This window comes from Marmota flaviventris, chromosome 6, assembly GCF_047511675.1.
Source record: "Marmota flaviventris isolate mMarFla1 chromosome 6, mMarFla1.hap1, whole genome shotgun sequence".
NCBI lineage: Eukaryota > Metazoa > Chordata > Mammalia > Rodentia > Sciuridae > Marmota > Marmota flaviventris.
The window spans coordinates 94,195,130-94,214,862 of record NC_092503.1 but is presented as its reverse complement, the minus strand read 5'-3'; the positions used below and the strand labels follow the sequence as shown (position 1 = coordinate 94,214,862).

Sequence of the window (19,733 nt, the reverse complement as noted above, 5' to 3'; positions counted from 1 at the left end):
CATATCCCTCTTTGGGAACCCCAAAGATTTGTGTGAGAAGTAAGAGTGACCTGGTTGTATCTGTGTCCTTACTATAGGACTTCTTAGTTTTTGCTGTGCTCCTGTGCACTATGAACTCCTAAAATGGCAGTAAGAGCACTACATAGTGTTCTAAAGAAATACTGAAGCCAGAGATTCCAGGTGTACCCACCACTCATGAACTATGTTTTAGCCAACTTTTTTTTACTGCTGTGAACAAAAGAACCTGACAAGCACAATTAGAGGAGGAAGAGTTTGTTTTGGCTCCCAGTTTCAAAAGTCTCAGTTTATAGGTGACTGAGCCCATTGCTCTGAGTTCAAGATGAGGCAGTACATCATGGCAGAAGAGCATGATGGGGGAAGGCAGATCAAGAAATGGCAACAGGAAGCAGAGAGAACTTCACTCACTGGAGTGAAGTATCACAATGGAGTGCTCATATCCCACATGCCCTAAGTGATCTGTTGCCGCAGTCCGGCTGGGCAAATAACCGAGAGGTGACAAGCAACTTGAAGGTTGAAGCAGGAACTACTTTATTGCGAGTGAACTCAGCAGGAACTGAGCAAGAACTCAAAGTAGCAGGCTCCTAAGGTAGCGGAACCGCTTCTCTGCGGGACAGCCGAGGTATATATACCTAACTGATTACACACAGCTTGACTCAATTAACATCATCTAGATACAGCAGTCAGCCAGTAAGGAATCCTCATCATCTTAATGGCTCGCTGGCGTTGCCTCACAAACCACTCCTCCTGGCAAACTGCCAGGCGCCATCTTGGCTTGATTTGTATCCCCAACAATCTGTCTCCTCCAGTCACATGGTACCTGCCTATGGTTCCTGCCCAGTTAATCCATATGAGTGGATTAATCAATTGATTAGGTCAAGCTTCTGAAGATTCTTGCATTATCTCACACATGAGCTTTTGGGGGATATCTCATATCTAAATCATAGCAAGCTATATTACCTTAACTGGTTATTTAAACTCTTTGAATGCTAGTTTCTTCATCTGTGCAATAGAAATAATGACATATCTCATTGGATTATTACACAGATCCTATAAGAAGATGAATGTAAAGCACTTAGCCCAGGGCCTGGTATACAGCGAGCACTCCCACAGATGTAAATTCTCTTCATTTCACTCTCTGTTATGGGCTACCTTGTTGCATGTTGGTACTGTGGAACATACTTTTGTAACTATACCATATTAGAGTATTCATTCATTGATTATTTTATTAGGTTACTTTTTCAAAATTGGCACATTTTTATTGATAGTCCCTTAAAAGCCATGGTACTAGGTTCAAGGTAACAATGTAGGTTAATATTCAGAAGAACTTTCAAATTATTTTCAACTCAGAAAAAATCTGAAAGCCTACCACATGTCAGGCTCCATATGCTTCTCTGCAGATACAGGGGTGACAAAGGTAGACATGGTATCTACCTTTTGGAGCTTACTGTCAGGGAAGGACTGGTGCCATGTATGACCAACATTTAGAAGATATATACAAAATAATATGAATAGTGTTCTGAGAGTGACTAATGCTATCAAATAAGCTATCTTGCCAGGCTTGTCTATCATTTTAAGCAGTTAGTATTTTATCTGAAGAAAAATAGGAGACAATTTTCAAGTTCACAAGGATGGAATGACAAGATATTAGAAAAAGTGCAATGTAAATGTATAGTGGCTACAAAGAAAAACTTGAACAGAATAGCTGCTCTCATGGTATAAAGATGTTAGACAATTTATATCATACACAGACATCTCCATCCTCTGTTTATTTTATTCATAACAATAAATTCCATGGTTTCTTCATAAAATATTGACTTCATGGTTTTTCATGTGGCATAAACTTTCTCACACTCTAATCAATTTTCTGTTTCTATGAAGATTTTTTTTTTTTTTTTTTTTTTTTTTTTTTTTTTTTACAAATAGCAAATGTGTTTTTGCTCTCCATTTCTTGGTAACTTGCAGGTGCATCACATTAGTATAGCTCTTAAACCAACCAAGCATAATCAGAAAGGTGTGGTAGAATCTGACAGTATTCATTTGATTACAAATAAATGACCTTATGTGGAAAGACCTGATCTGACAGACATGCAAAGTTAAATTCTCTGGTGAGCTTCAGGATAAACTGCAGAGGTTTACATTTCTACACATTGTCTCTGAAATCCATTTGCCATAAGTATTCAGGAGAGACCATTCTGTACAGTGTATCCATTTAGTAGACATTTTTAATAAGCAAGAAATATACTTGTGTTGAAAGGGAAAATTCTGGGAGGTTGCTAAACAATGACAAAGTGCTGCAGGAACAAAAAGAGCATTTGGACTTTAGGGTTTAGTGTTCTTCTGACTGTTCTCCTAATGGAGGCAAACAGTAAGAGCTTGAGAGTGAATAGTCTTTGTTCTCCATTTAGAAGCAGACAATAACAGATTTGCAGCTCCCTAGGAATCAAGATGTGAAAATCCACAAGTGAATTTAATGTTTCATTTGACATGATTGTTCAAAACTATCTCATGGGGATAGTGTTAAGAGATGAAGTTCCATAAGAAAGATTTAAAATTTACCTTTTTATTATTTTGCTGATTTGGAAAAAATAGTTTTCTAGTTTGTTGCTTCTCATGGTCTTTCTTTGTATTGAAATAATACTCTTACCACATGTTCACTAGTTTCCAAAAAAATGTATTTTACAAAATTATAATTTATCATATGGAAATAAAGTAAATAAGACAATAAAAGAAATTCTGTCCTTTCTCCTTGAGAAGGAATCTAAGGCTTTATGAACAAAATTAGAAACAGAAGAAAATATATCAGGATATACAGTTCAGAGAAATCTTGGCACTGACTGTATCAGTAAATATTAGGTTTAGCAGCATTTAATACTTACCAACTTAACAAAAATGGAGGCTTAATTAAGCAAAATATATAATTTTCTTCTATTAGCAAAGCCTGTTGGTGGGCAAATTCAGGCTGGTTTGGTTGTTTTATAGTTATCTTGGATTTAAGCTTGTTTCAGCTTTTTGCTTTACTATCCTAGCATATGTCTTCTTCTTCTTCTTCTTCTTTTTTTAAGGTTCACTACCTTTTTTATTTAAAGTAAGGATTCAAAAAAAAATTAGTCACTCAATACTTTCACAAAAAAGCAAAAAACAATACAGCCAATTGATCGATTTGAACTTACAAATGCATAAGTTTTCAACATTCCCCACAAAAATATTTCTACATACATGAAAATAGGCTGTCTGTAAAAAAAAAAAAACACAACAAAACTCCAATAATTTCCTATAAAGAATACAAGGAGCTGGGAGCAGTGGCGTTATCCTGTAATCTCAGCGGCTTGGGAAGCAGAAGCAGGAGAATCACAAGTTCAAAGCCAGCCTCAGCAACAGTGAGATGCTAGCAACTCTGTGAGACCTTGTTTCTAAAATACAAAATAGGGCTGGGGATGCGGCTCAGTGGTTGAGTGTCCCTGAGTTCAATCCCAGTACAAAAACAACAAAAAAGAATAGGGGGGCCAGATAAAACTTGCCAGTATACAATAGAGAAACTGGCATAGACCCTTTATAATAATAAGTAAGTGGCCAACAAACTCAGACATATTCAGGCTCATAGAAGTACATACCATTGCAAAGTAAGGCTCTTAGGTATGTCTCTATTCACCTGTTGAATTATGTTTTTTAATGAGACTACAGGAAAAAAAAACACTTTAAAATGTATGTCCCATGAATGTTTGCAGTAAGATAATTTTACTCAGGATCTTATCAATAGTACATAAATATAATCAAATATTTCTCATCTTAAGCACACACACACACACACACCAAAATATACACCTTATATCTTTCCACAGTTAAAGCCTATTCCTCTACTCCCTGAATTGCAAAGATCCTTGGATTTCTGTTCTTTCTCTGGGAGCATTAGATGCCTCCCTCTCATCTTCTCTTCAGTCTCTGTTTGAACCATTTCATGGTTGGTCAGCAGTGGACCCTGTGTGATGTTCACTTCTGAGCTACGTGTTATGAATCAACCTAGCATATGTCTTCTATTCTCAAAGTTATGATTCCAATGGCTTCTGACATTCAAGTCATATTGTCTATATTCTATGCTTCAGGAAGGAGGAAGGATGGGGGGACAGGGCATACTGCTCCTAAGGAGGTTTCCCAAAGGTCAATGACACAGTTCAAAACTTCTGCATGTGTTTGATTGTCCAGGACATAGTCCCATGGCTACACTCTGCTTTAAGGGAGGCAGGGAAATTTTAGCTGGGTACATCACTGTCCCAAATAATATCAGGGGTGAATTAATGAAAAAGTTGGACAAAATATATTGGACAGACAACTAGTAGACTCTTCTAGAACTAGTTTAATTCTCCAAGTCAAAATACCATATTTTCTAATTTTATGTTTGTATATGTATGTGTATATATATATATATATATATATATATATATATATATATATATAGTGCATGTTTGTGCATGTTATGTTTTTATATTTTACATATATTTAATATATCTAACTACATATCTGTTTTAATAAAAACTAATACCAGTCATTGGTAGAAAGCACAATGCCTTTAGAGAAAAGCTCTGTCATTAAACAGACATATGAAACTTATAAATCCAATGAAAACCTTTGATCAGGAAATATTTCCCAATATTTGTGTTTATAAACACAAAACAAAAAGTACTACTTATGATAACTTTGGAATGATAAACAACTTTGTTCTGCTAGGACTACCACTTGGATAAAAGAGAGGTATTAATTCAAGATGTCAATGGGTTAGGGAGCATGAGTCCACCAAAACTATTTTTCAAGAACATTTCAGTGTACATTGAAATATGTACTTAAGTGCTGCTTTTTTATATGTGTCAACCTAACTTTTTTCTTTACAGATGCTGAAATAAGGGGAAATGTGAAAGACAGGCCGTCCTCATCTTCCCACTGAGCAAAAGGAAAGGCAATTTTCCTCAGCTCTTAAAGAAGAAAAATGCAGACCACTCAAAGGCTGCCTTCAGCTCCGAGCAGGAGGAATCACTTTCCTGAGCACTTTCGTGTGTGGCCACAATTGCCCTTGTCACCTCATTCCCCTCTGGGATTGGGCTTGATCTTTTAACATTTCTTTGTAACCATGAGCTGGAAAATACAGATTTAAACATTGTGGGAAATGAAGGAACCTGAGATGCTTTTAACAGCAGGGTAATGAAACAGCTGTTGAGTTGGAGAGAGGAAGCCTGATCATATCAGAGTGGATGCCATCAAAAGAGTTATGAGCTTACATGACAGAAAATTACGTGTACTTGAAATATGCCATTACAAAATGCCAGCCTGACATTAAGCTGCTTTACAGAGGTATCTTGTCCTTAAATAGCCTGGTGATCATCCATGTCCCTGCAGCGCTGCTTTCCTCCCTGATTTTGTAATACCCTAGCGTATCTTTAATCACTGCAAAGAGTGTCATCAACTTGAAATCATTCTTCAAAGGAAATTAATTTTAATTTCCATTGACATCCTAGAGAGATTTCTTTTCAGTCAGGATGGCGATCCAGCCTTCTTTCCTACAATGACAAGTGGTACCAGTGCCCTGTAGGCGAAGAGTACTATCTTGACCACTCTTGATAAACAATTTTTTTTTTCTATATGTTCAGTGATGTGTTAAGCACTTTCATGCATTTTCTGACTTAATTTTCATGAACTCTACAAGTTAGATTCTATTATTAGACTCACTAAAGATGTGGTACAGAGAGACCAAATGACCTGCCCAAGGCCACTCTGCTGGCTAGTCAGTAGTGGTGTGGGAATTTTAACCCAGGCAGATTTATTCCAGAGTAGTGTATGCTCTATTGTCTTTCTCAAGGGCTGTTTTCCCATGAAGATATCCAAGTTTGGCAGAATAAGGTAAATTACCTAAGAAATATTTATCGAAGGAATATGAGGACAAAAAGACAAGATAAAACATCCCCTCTTTATTTTTGCAATGATGTGGCTAAGAAAACAAGAAAAAAAATCATACATTATTGTAATAGGCAAGGGGAAGTGAGAATGAGGAATGCAGAGGTGAAAAGTTAAGCTCTTTACAAGGGAAGACAGCTGCAAATTTTCCATTTGCAATGTTTGTTTGCTCAGCTCTATTCATCACTGTCACCCTCCCTCCAGAATGAATTCCCCAATGGAAATATCAGCAGGGTAGAAAATGTTAGAATTACATGCTCTATTATTCCCCAAAGAATATATTAGGATGGTAGATGTGGACATAATTTGAAAGAAAAGTGCAATGGAGGAGACACAACTGCTGACGAAATGAACTACTTGATTTTTCATCCTCTGGTATTAACAAAAAGGTTGAAAGATCTTATTCTGTGCTTGTTCTACTGTGTAGTTTTAGTTTTGCTATAGGTTAGGCTTATTAATTTGCTCTATGCTTTTCTCTAATAAGTATATATTTTTTTGCATTTCTGGACTTTCTCATAGAGGTCATCCTAGTAACAGTGAATGGTCTGAGATGATTTGGGGTACCACCTCACACTAGATTGTGGAGTATACAAAGTATCAGTTCTTGTTTGATGTAAAAATGGCTCCTGGAGGAAGCTAACACCAGAGTGGACATTTCAATGATTATTATGGGATCTTAATGTACTAAGCTCTCCTTCCTTGAGCTTCAGTTTCTTTTCCACTTAGGCCTAACCTAAGAAGCCTGGGAGAGTCAGCAATATCACCAGTATTGCATGACAATCTAGAAGTGTGGAAAAATTAATGTCCTGTGGGAAAACTCTCAATCAAAATGAACCAAGAGCCAATGTTTAAGTGGTTTTCTCTTGAGCTTCTTAGGCAGATAATTCTGGCATAACCATTATATAGCTCTTCCCAAGATCCTAATGAAATCAAGCAAAATCGCCCATGGCCATGCTCAACATCACATCTGCTTTTCTATGGACTTTTCTTTCTTTCCCCATTTTATTCTTTCTAAGGCTTTAATTCCTGTTTCTTGGGAGTTTTATATTTCCAAAATAAACAACTTAAATGCAAATTTTTATAGAGGTTCTGCTTTTGAGGGGAATTCAGGTGAACACAATGACACATCATGCAAGGAGCAATACCTAGGGGCTGAGTGATGATGGGGGCATTTGTCAAAGGGTGGCATTCATATTTAATATGGCTTTATCTCCTCCACCAAAACCCTGAAGATTGGAATCCTGGAGGGATTCTCTAGGATTTGCCTACTTCCATTTAAGTTATTTTCTTTATCTATACTGTCTTTTCTTTTTGTGTACTTTCTCTTTAGACAATCTACAGTCCTATATTTTTAACCTACATCTCTGTTTGATGACTCCCCAATAATGTCTTCAGTCCTCATCCCTCCTCAGAGCATCAACATCATATATCCATCTGTCTCCATGTCCTTTCCATTTGGATGTCAAACAGGCATCTTTTTCTTTATCTTCACAAAATAAAACTCTGGTTTGCTTTCCTCTGATCTCCTATAAAATACTCTGTTATGTCCCTATTCTTCCTCATGGCAGCAACATCTACTCTGCCGTTCACACAAGTAAAACAATTCTACATGTTGTCCATGGGTCTGCCCATCTCACACTCTTCCCAGCAAGTTCTGTCAATTTTTTTTTTTTCGGAACAGACTTCAAATGCACCCAGTCATTTCTATCTCCACTGCCATCCCTCTGTTCTATGCTTAATTATCTTTTATCATGACTACTATGATAGCCATCCAAAATCTCTTCTGTTATAGTCAAAATGGGTTAAGCTAAACATGTAAGTCTGTTTAAGACCCACCAATGGCTGTTTAAAAAACTTTCCAATGGCTTCTTAAGACATCTAGAAATGGAAATCCAAAACCTTCTCATATTTCTAAGGCCTTTTATGATCCAGGTCCTGGCAACAACATTTGTGATTTTCTTCCTTGCTCACTCGTTGCTGTAGACTGTTTATGTCTCCAAAAATTCGTATGTCAAAAAAATTTCCCCAATAGAATGGTATTCAGAAGGGTGGTCTTTGAGAGTATATGATTAGGTCATGGGGCAAAGTCTTCATGAATGAGTTTAGTGCCCTTATAAACCAGCTGGATAGTATTTGTATCACTGGGGATATATTGAGAGGACTAACCAGGAAACCATCCCTCACCATAACAAGATCTACTGGCACTTTTACCTTGGACTTCTCAGCTTCTGTGATGGGGAAATAAATATATGTTTGTTCTTTATAAGCAACCCAGTCTGTAATATCCTGCTACAGAAGCCCAAATGGACTATGATGCTTACATACCTGTCTCAGCACCCTTTTATGCTTCCAAAAGCCCAGGTTCAATCTTTGCTTGTCTTCTATTTTCTGAAACTTCTATCTGGACAGTTTCTTTTCCTGTATTTTATGTGGCATGCTCCTTATTCCTTAGGTGTTCATTCAAATATCTCCTTTGAGAGTTGTTGTCCTGACAACCTGTCTACAATAATGCCCTTCACCATAGTTACTGTCTCTCACTATGGTTTATTTCTTTCATAATTTCCTCTCAGAAGTTTGTTTTTGTGTCTTGAACCATTTTTATTTTATTTTCATCTCCTCAATTAGCAGGCTAGTTCTGTGAGGGCAGGAGTTTCTTGACAAGCTTTAAATTTCTGATACCTTTACCTGGATTTGTAGCTTTGTAGTACATATTAATGGATAGGCTGATTATTTTGAGAAATTCCTCTGGATGGTACATGCAGGAGTTTTTTTCTTACTTACACTTGTAGTCTAATAAATTTTGTTTTATTTTTCCTGTATCAATAATCAATAAATCTCTGCATCTTTTGAACCCTAATTGAAATCCAAGAGATGGGAATAAACAATCATTTTTTGGTGCATGAATATGTGAAGATATATAAATATAAATCTTCATTTCTTATTTTATATGATTAATCAGTCTTCAACTGGGAAGCAAAATGATGACTCATTCCTTAGTAATCAAATTTATTGCAACCAATTGCATTTTCAATTTTTTTTTGTTAATTTTTAAAATATATGTTATTATTAGTGCATTATAGTTTTATAAGACTGTGAGGTTCAATGTTGACATATTTATGAATTGCATATAACATAATTTGCTCCATTTAAATCCCCAGAACTGCTCTCTCTCCTTTTTTCCTTACTCACCCTGATACCCTATCTCTACTTTATTGGTCTTCCTTCTATTAATCCATTTTTAAATTTGTGCATTATAGTTATACATAAAAAAGGAATTTATTGTGATATACTCAAATATTCACATAGCAAAGTTTGTTCAATTTTTATTCTGAAATTCCTCCCCTTTCTCATCCCTGCTCATGTGCTCTGTATTCCCTTTTTCTACTCCAATGCTTTCTTTTCTATTTTCATGAGATTCACTTCCCCCTTTAAAAAAAAATTTCCTTATTTCTTGCTTGCTTCCATATATGAAAGAAACATTCAACCCTTGACTTTTTGAGCTGGTTTTACTTCACTTAGCATGATGTTCTCCAGTTCTATCCATTTAACAGCAAATGACATGATTTTATTCTTCTTTATGGCCGAGTAAAACCCTTTGTGTACATATGCCACATTTTCTTATACCGTTTGTCTATTGAGGGTCATCTGGTCTGGTTCCATACCTTGGTTATTGTGAATTGCCCTACTACAAATGATGGTATGCATATATCATCTTCATATGGTAGGCTGGTTTTAGTTCTTTTGGATAAATATAAAGGAGTGGGATAGCTATGGCCTTGAAGAAAGAGCTTACAGAAAGGAAAAAATCTTTGCTAGCTACTCTTATGACAACAGATTAATATTTAGAATATATAAAGAACTGAAAAGCACCCCGCCTCCCAAAAAAACTCCACCAAAAACCAACCAAATAACCTAATCAAAATGGGCATATGAAACAGACATTTCTCAAAAGAAGAAATGCAAATAGCCAACAAATATATGAAAAAATCAATATCTTTAGCAATTAAGGAAATGCAAATCAAATAGACATTGAGATTTCATCTCACCCCAATTAGAATGAGAATCATCAAGAATACAAATAACAGTAAATGCTTGTTAGGATGTGGAGAGAAAGGTGCACGCATACATTATTAGTAGGACAACAAATTAGTGCGACCACTTTGGAAAGAATTATGAAGATTTGTCAGAAGACTGGGAATGGACCCATCATTTGAAAAACTTTTATCTAAATGGAATGATTATGTTTGAGAAACATGAGGTTTTTTTATAGGAAAGGTCAAGATTTCAACTTCATGCAGTCTATGATGTTTTTCTTTTTATAAAATGGCTTTGATTAACATCTAGTATAACACTGCCTCACACTGAATAAAATTCTCAGGGGATGGGGAAGTAGCTCAGTGCTAGAGCACTTGCCAAGCATGAGCTCTGGTGTGTGATCCCCACCACCATGGGTTCTTGCTAATTTACACAGGCTTGCCTTAAACTCACAATTCTCCTGTCGCAGCCTCTCAAGCATCTGAGTTTACAGACATATGCCAACGTTCCCAGATTGTTTATTACCTCATGGTAAAAATAAAGATGAAACAGATCTGGTCCTGTGTTGATTAAATATTAATATGTTACTTTTTATTATTTCTGAAAGTATTTATATACACATTGATTTCATGCTGATATCAAACTAACACTAAATTCTTAGACAATTTGCTTCTTAAAGTAATCTTATATTATAGCATCTTGTTATTTTGTACAATTTAGGCTTTCCACATCCTGAATTTTCCTAAGGAGAGGCATAGAACTGTTCTTCATAATTTAATTTCTTGGTATATAATAACCAAGTCATAATTTTGTTATGTTTAAATGTGAAACAATTGGGTTATGATATGTAAATTTATTACTATTATGCCCTCAGTTTGCCAAAATGATATAAGATACTTTGGTTCCATGTATTGCTCTTGATTTTCCTTGTTACTTTCTTATTATTAGATTGACTTTGAGATTTTATAATGCAGAGGTTTTCTGCAGTCTAACCTCAGGGAAAGTTCATTATGTCTTTTGCAATTACTTGATAGGTATGAGAAACACCTGCTCAGTGATCAGTGTCAGTAGTGAGTCTTGTCTCAACTAATTTGAAAAGAACCAAGAAAAGAATCTGATGTATTTGATCCACCAGGTGCTATCCTTTATGTCTCTAAGTCACTTCTGTCCTCTTCATCTCTCTCTGCCTGTGCCACATGTTTAATGTCTTACCGTCAGTGCAGAGGGGTCCAGATCTCCCATACGGACAGAGGCAGACAAAGTCTGTTCCGGATTTGGGAACACAGGTGGCACCATTTCCACATGGGTTGTTTTCACAACTTGCAAACTGGCACAGCTTCCCTGAGTACAGCCTTGGACACTCACAAAACCAGTTGTCACTATCACTGAGAAAAGAAAAGCAATTTCAAAAATCAGAAAACAACTGATATTTTATACACATACATGCACATGTACTCATGCATATATAAATAAAACTACAAAAATTGCAACTTATCTAATAAGTGGAGTTTTTTCCCTTTTTTCTGTGTTTTAATGTTTGAGTATTTTTATCTGTGTGTTTTATATTGAAAGCAGATGGACAGCTTTATAGATTGTCAGAAGCAATGAAAGCTATTTTAAGCCATCTATTTTTGTTTTTGATTTATCTCATCTTTTATTTCACACTAGGTGCCTTTTCAGTGATTCATTAAATATGTGTGCTGCTGCTTCAATAAAGTGCTTCAAATGTCTATTAGGAAAAGGCATCTCAGGCTCAAAGCTCAGAGGAGAATTTTAAGCTGTGATAAGCTCCCTATATTGAGGGCAAAGTCCTCCAAAAGCTGCACTTGTGTAATTCTGAAAAAAGGCACAGTGGGGAGCTGTAATGACTATACAACTCTCCTACTTAAAATATGGTTTGGTGGCCCCAGGCTGTGAGTGTCTATGAAAGCAGAGCTCAGGAAAAAATACTCCTCTTACTTGCCAGGAAAGCATTCTCAGGAGGGGGAAGTGACTTAGAATCTGTTATTTCTGCCTTCCCTGTATCCATTCCCCTCTTTAAAGTAACAGTAGCCCCAGTTTCCTTGGCAGGACCCACCCATCCATCATTCTCAGCCATGTTGTCTACAAGGGGCAGACTCTATTCTTGCTACCACTCACAGTGTGCAAGATGGGTACATGGGGCACACCAGGCTGCCTGTGGAGAGTGCTCTTTTGAAGCTGCTAGTGGCATTTGCTCATCCAGAGGGAAAGCCTGGCTAAGAGTAGATAGATAATACCTAGCAAGGAAAATAGGGGTGATTTGGGGAGAGAGGTTACTGATGACATTATTTGGGCAGCAGAATCAGCTGTTACTGTGTAGTTACTTGAATATACATAGTCTACCCTCTTTTTATGTTTTTAAGCTAGTTTGAATTTTTTTTGCCATTTTCAATAATATGAATTTCATTCAATATGGATGTTCTTTTCTCCCCTTTCTCTCTCATTATTTCCTTAGTCCACACACCTTGCCATATGTGGATCTTTATTTTTTCCCCTGTTACATCTTACCTTTCAACCTGATTGTTAGCTCTTAAAGATAGTTGTCAGAACCAGCCTCCATAATTAGAAAGATAGCATATTTTGTCTTTATTATTCAGCCTCCTAATCTGGTTGTAGTCTTGCCTATACCATGGTATTTCTCTCTTGCTATTTTCATCTGTGTGGTCTTTTCCTTTTCAGTTCTCTCTTAATCCAAAATAAAGTTGCTCACAGGAAAGGACCATTTCTTCTATACTAACTAGTATTTAAGTGAATTGTGAAAAGGTTTGCTTTTCTAAAAATGTTTTTATTTTTATATTAATTCTTTGTGTTAGTGGGATAAAGTGCTATGGAGAAAGTTTATGTATCAGATAACAGGAAAAGCTAGCTTTGTTGGCATGTAAGTCTTGGAGACCCTTGGATTTTACAAATGCACAGGCTAATCCTCTAAGCCATCAGTAATTTATTCCTTTTATAACTTTCAGGGCAATTTCATAGCAGTTTCACGTAGTGAACATATAAAATCACATAGGTTTTCAAGGTTGGGGAAAAAGTTAAAGATCAGTATTATGATGGTGATTTCCATTCTAGGATAATGTCTAGGAGTATAACAAATTAACTTTTTTTCAAGACAAAGGAGAATAGCACATATCTGAAAATCAAACCAATCTGAACACTAATTAAGTGCTTTGATCACATAGATCTTAATAGATTTGAGGTGCAGAAAAGGTGCTTTTCTGTTAAAAACCAAGGACAGCATGATTTTTATGTCCTATTGGTAAACCAAGTCTCCTTTCCTTTTTGCTTTCATCAGATGTTGTGAGAAGTTGGTTGTATTAATTTGTGTGGTGACAACTGTGTTTATTTGTGCATCAGTAGGCAGATATAGTGGAGAGGGAAATATAGGTTTTATAGAAAATAGTTCAAGGATAGAGATAATCACCTTTTCTGGCTCTCTAAGGGCAAGTGTACAGCCCTTTGTCCCATCTTGATGTCCCTCAGCCTTTCATTAGTGACTGTTAATTTTAACCATTGAAGATTCTTCCAGATGATGGCATCTCTGTGTACTTCACTTTGAATTACACCTTCAAGTTTCAAAAGACTAGAGTGCCAGATATTTCACCAGTAGATTTTTTAAAATCTATTTTTGCTACTGACTGTACCACATGTGAATCTAATGGTTTCTTCTATCCATATCTTGCCAAAGATCCCCATTTCTAGATCCAACTTATTCAGAAGCTACAAACTCAGAGATTTTCTCTGTCACTTAAGCCACTTTGATGCTTTTCCACATCCTGAAGCAGAAGGTAACACTGACAAGAAAAAGGAATACCCATTGATGGATTGTATATAAAACAGTAGACTTTCAGAAATAGTGATTGAAACAATATCATCCTTCTTTGCCCAGTTTATCTTGTTGAGACATTGCTGAGAATTTGTTTGGTACTATTTAGTATAACAAGTTATATGAGAATGTAATCACATGAAATGTACATTTTTTATATGAGAAAGTTTTAAAAATTTCATCCTTCATAAGAACAGCAAACCACATAGAAACTATAGTACAAATCCCTCTCTGAGGAAGTTGTGACATTTTTATGAATAAAAAGTAGGTCTGGGAAAGAATCCAGTTGTTGGTGAAGTTTTTACCTGTGCACCAGAATACCATATTTTTTGCCAGTTTCTTTCAAGCAATATTTCCTGTACACATATGTTATAGATAGAGCCATGTGCCAGAAAGTTAGTAAGACTCACTTCTATAGTCTTTGGGGAATACATGAATAAATCTCTGTAACACACAGCATATGTAAAAAAGAAATGTAGATGCAGCAAGAATTTGAAACTTCAGCTCTGTAACATGTGAATTCCTACGAAAGCAGTTTTTGAGGCTTATCTGTGGTCCAATCACAGATGTTACTAGAGAGTTCTCTCTGTGGATTTTAAAGTGCATATTCCTCTGCTCTCCTGAGATTCTGATCTGGAAGTTCTGGGGTGAGGCCAAGATTTTGTATTTTTAAAGTCATCAGGTAATCCTCTTGTATAGTTTACTTTAAGTTTAAGGGCAACCCCCTGGGACAACTTTTCTTTTTAAGAGTAAAATTTAATGGGCATTCGTTACTATTGAGTTCTTAGCATGATGCCAGGGTATTATAATTTTATTACTCTTTGGACTATATTTTAACTTTTTACTAATATATATCTGAAAACAAGATATTTCTATATCAAGGTACAAAGATTAGAGAGCTTTTGCTTTACTAGCACAATATGTAGTCTGCTTCATATACAATTATACTTAACTATAACATGAAGGAGGAAACCATTCACTTAGTTGGTTTAAAGCTTAGTTTAAAAAAATACCATGCATCTAAATATATGTAAACATCTATATGTTTTGGCACTTTAACTGCCAAATATTAGATTATGAGTCTACAGTATGGTAAGCATATTGAGTGACTGTCATTGAGTTTCTATGGGTATTAAAATTATTTTTAGAAAAAATTAGCTAATTAAAAAAATAAAAAATGTTGGTTTAGAAGAGGTGCCCGGTTTTTATATAACATAGCCAGATGCCAGGAAATCTTCTAGAACTAAAAGGATTTCTGCACATATTAGCTTAAAGAATAATAATTCTTCTTGCATTCTTTGTATCTAATGTGTCATTAGCAGATTTCAAAGTTGGCCACCTGCAGTGTCAAGAGAGGGAGATTCTCAGTGGGAAAGTGTGCAGAAATGGATTCTTACGAGTAATGTCTCTAGATGTTTCTAAAACATAAAATCACTATTGGTGGAAACAACTCATCACTATGTATAGACTTTTCTATTTATAGCACTGCAGGCTTAAGAGAGAATGCAAATAAGATCCCAAGTAGCTGTGATTCCAGTCAAGCTTTCATTCTGTTTTCATGAATTTCACAACATCACAGAGTCCACTAATTACAGAGCAGTTCCTCCCCTCCTCCACAGGAATATTCCTCACAATTCTTGAATTCTTGTTGGAGGAGCTGTCAGCTGTGTATGGAGATTGAGATCCAGCACCATGGACAGCTTTCCTTTGTCTGTTTCTTGGGGAGCTACCTAAGTGCTTACTACTTTCTGCAGGAGGAAGCATCACTATGTTCAACAATTTTCTTTTTTTAACTTTTTAAAAAAGTAGCCAAGCATGAAAATGATAGAAAAATGAAAACCAAAATTGTCTCATGGTGGCCTAGAAAGTGAGCTTGGAAAAACACTGTCTATTTAATATACCCATGAACAGAGAGCTCAGGGAAAATGTCCTGATACAAGATTATTTTTTTTTTAAATATGAAAAGATTTTTATTAAAGGCAGAAACAAAGAGGTAAATTATGGAATCATATATGTGCTGAAATCATATAAGAAGTCATAGTACATAAAACCAGGAGAATTTACAAACAACATAAACATATTTTTTTCTTCCTATTCTAGGTTATGTTCAATGCAATCTTGTAGGTGTTTCATGAGGAAAAATTGAATTTATGTTAAAAATCTCTCTCTCTCTTTCCTCTTCCTTTTTTCTCCTCTCCTTTTCTCCCTTCCCTCCTCTTAAAACCATGGTTCCTTTCACAGAGAAGTTTTCATTGGTGAAAAAAGATGATTAGATTTCCATTCCAGCAAAAGTATTGGGACCGTCTATCCAGGAAGAGATATTCTTTTTATTTTTTTGAAATTTTAATTCATTCTTTTTAGTTGTATATAATATTAGGATATACTTTGACATAATCACAAAAGCATGAAATATAATTTTCTCTAATTCTGTCCCCTGCACTACCCCTCTTCATGCCCTTGGTCCCCTCCCTCTATTCTACTGATCTTTCTGAAATTTATTTATAGTTTTTTTAAAATTAGTTTCCTGTGGATATACTTGATGTTGGGATTTAGTGTGGGACATTCGTTTATGTACACATGAAAGTTTGGTCAGATTCATTACACAGTTCTTCCCTTTCCTCATCCTTCTGTCCTCTCCCTTCATCCCCTTTGTATAATCCACTGATGTTTCTCTATTTTGATGAAATTCCTTCTCCCTTTTTTTTCCTGTCCAAGAAGAGACATCTTTTCCCTGTCTTTTGCTTTATGACTCTTTAGTCCTTATGAAATGGAGTAAAAATTTTGCTTTCAAGGGAGAAGCCTCAAAAATTTTCAAACCCCAAAGGGGGAGCTAACATGGTGAAAGTAATCATTTATCAAAACAAGTTAAATGGGATCTGTAAAAGAATGTGCCCAGCACACTGTTTGGCATTATCAGTTGCCCATTATATGCTAGGGAAAGAGGCATTGATGAAGCACATAACTAGTTGATTCTGAATGAGTAAGTGGTAGGATAAGAGCAATGTGATGAAATCTGGTGCAGTGGGCTGCAGAAGAAGGATGAGGTGTGGATTAATGACAAGTGACAAAATTAAATAATTCATTAGTAATTTTTCACTGAATGAATGTATCATTTCAATTTCTAAAATTATTGCCTCCAAGGGCTGGGTTTGTAGCTCAGTGATTGAGCACTTACTTGCCTAACATGTGTGAGGCTCTAGGTTTGATCCTTAGCAATTAAGAAAAAAATTACCTCCTCCAAATAAAAATTATCTTAGAGTCTTATGATTAGGTTTTGTGCTGAAACAACAATTTCATAATAGAATTTGTGCCTCTGTTCTCATTGCAAAATTAGCCAGTCTCCAGTCTCATGAATGGTAAGTGCAATTTGGGTGGAATTTAATATAACAGAATCAGTAAATAATATGTTTATGAAGCTCAGGAGCTCCCAGGTAATATCCTGTAAAGATTATGTGCCTATTTGGAAGCTATTTAAGACTAAGCTTTTGAATATGCTATTTTAACTCATATTATCAAGAAACAAAATTATCTTAAAATATTTAAGCCAACAACCCATTCCCTTGACTTTAATAATGTTCACATACATACAACTTCTAATCATATCTCACAATGGTGGATTCACCTATTGTCAGGAAGGTAAAACACACAGCATACAATGTTATAGTTATTCCTTTTAGATATTAAGATCTAGTTACAAAATTGCATAGAAAATGTATTCCTTAGAAACACAAGGAATAGTAAATACCAATTCTCTAGAAAGGTACATATTTATGAACATTCTTTGTGGGTATGGCTTCATTCCCAGGTTGAATTTGCAATGAGAAATGTAAGTTTTTGCAATTTCTCACTATTCCACATTCTTTCTGCCATTGAATTTTTATGCTTCAACTTTTGGTTAAGGGGGGTTAGATATCACAAAAATATAGGGTAGATCAAAGGGAGGGTGGAGGGACAGGAAAGGGGAGGAAACAGGAAATGAATTTAATAAAATCATGTTATATGCATATATGGAAAACACCACAGGTGATTCTACCTTTATGTATACATAGAAATCACCAATCAAAAATAAATAAATAGAGGAACAAAAGAAAGATTAATAGAATACAGGAAGGAGATTGGGGGGAGGGGGAGGGAATAAAGGGTAGGGAAGGTAAGGTGAGGGAGAATGGGGATTGAATCAAATTTCTTGCATATATGATTTTGTCAAAATGAACCCAACTGCTATGTATAGCTATAATTTTCTAATAAAGAAAAGAGAAAGAAAGAAATTTAGATTTCTTGCCTATAAATACATTGATTCAGCTGGCTTGCCTTTAATGTATGTGTTTTCTGTCACTGAGGACAAGAAGGTGACCTTTGGAATTGTCCCAAATTTCTTATATAGAATCAGTGGGGTTGAGCAATGTACACCAGAGATTACTAATGGGCAAGATGTATAATGCCACCTATCGAAACCACATGATTTATTTAGATTATAATTCTAAATCCCAGACACAAGTTTAGGGGGCTAATTATAAGAAACAAAATCAAATTCACCACTCAATATTTACTACCATGCAAGAGATCATTTTCTTGTTTTTGGCCCTAGTGTAGATCTTCATATCATGGGGCTTCCTCCCTGTAGCATAGACTACATATTTACATTATCCTAAATAACAATGCAAACTTATCTGGCAAGATATTTTCATTAATTTTGGCTTTGATTCCTTTTCTCCTTCAACACATCATTTGTTCCATCCACTTCAATCAGAGCAATGTATTTGAAGCATAGAGCATAAGTAGGACTGAGTTGAGATACAAGATGACTCTGACCTTGTTAAGAATTTGAGCATCAATTATCAGTGAGCATTAGGCATCAAAGGGTTTTGGTTAGGGAAGTAATCATACTGTGTTTTAGAACTATCATTTTAGGACTACAGTATGGAAAATATAGTAGAGAGCAGTAAATCTGGAACAGAGTGTATCAGTTATTAATTTACTGTCTCTCAGGTCCAGATCCACCTTTTACTTCCCTTCTTTGTGGTACAAAAATGACCCTTTGCCAACTAAAAGGATGTTAAGCTTTATTAGTATGACGCTGAAAAAGCGTTTTTTTCTTCCATGGGAGTGGTGTACTTCCCTCTCTTCTTACTTATGTTGGAGGCATGTGAAGAAAACTCAGTTATGCTCGCCCTCCAGCAAGACTCTGCAAAACTTCTGCAGGAAGAGAATTGGCCCATGCCCCATCTGAAATCCCAGCTAGAATCCCAGGTGCCCTAGTGGGCAGATTCCCAGCAATTTTCAGCAGCTCCTTTGCCCTTCAGGCTTTTTAGGGAGCTTTCCTGCCCACTAGTGGGTGGTCTAAACAGTTTTACAAGTGCTGTGGTGAGCAGAATTCTACCAAGTTCAGGAGCACTACTGTGGGTGATTTCTCAGTGAGCTCCCTAATACCCTATAGGGCAGCTTCCAGTGAGTTTCAGGAGTGCCCAGAAAGTGGCTTCCTAGTAAGTTTCTTTAGCACTCCAATGCATAGCTTTCTCCTTCCAGTCCTGGCCTGAGGCTCTTCAGTGAACTGTCATCCAATGACCACAATCTCCCTGACATGCCTTAGTACCAGCTTGTGGGTGTATGTGTGTGTTTTCCAATTTGTTCCTTCCTTGGGTTCTCTTTCTCAGCCCTAGTGATAGGAATGTCTTCCTATATCCACTACACTACACCTGAAATCTTTAATGTATCCTTTACTTCTTAAAAGTTAATCACCTGGTATTAATTACTTTTTTTTTTTTTTTCAGTGCATGGGACCAAAACCAAGACCTTGCTCATGCTGGAAAAGTTCTGTGCCATTGAGCTGACTCCTGACCAGACCCTGAGTTATGTGCAGAAATTCAAGAACAACTATAGATAAACTCAGTGG

At 36.0% G+C, this 19,733-nt stretch overlaps 1 protein-coding gene across 1 annotated transcript in view; it reads right to left on the bottom strand.

Moving 5' to 3' along the window:
• Eys (eyes shut homolog) overlaps nt 1–19,733 on the bottom strand; it is a 1,581,889-nt gene that overhangs the window by 139,048 nt on the left and 1,423,108 nt on the right. The window contains 1 exon segment of the mRNA XM_071613805.1: nt 11,209–11,381. Within this exon segment, the coding sequence (XP_071469906.1) occupies nt 11,209–11,381 (173 nt within the window).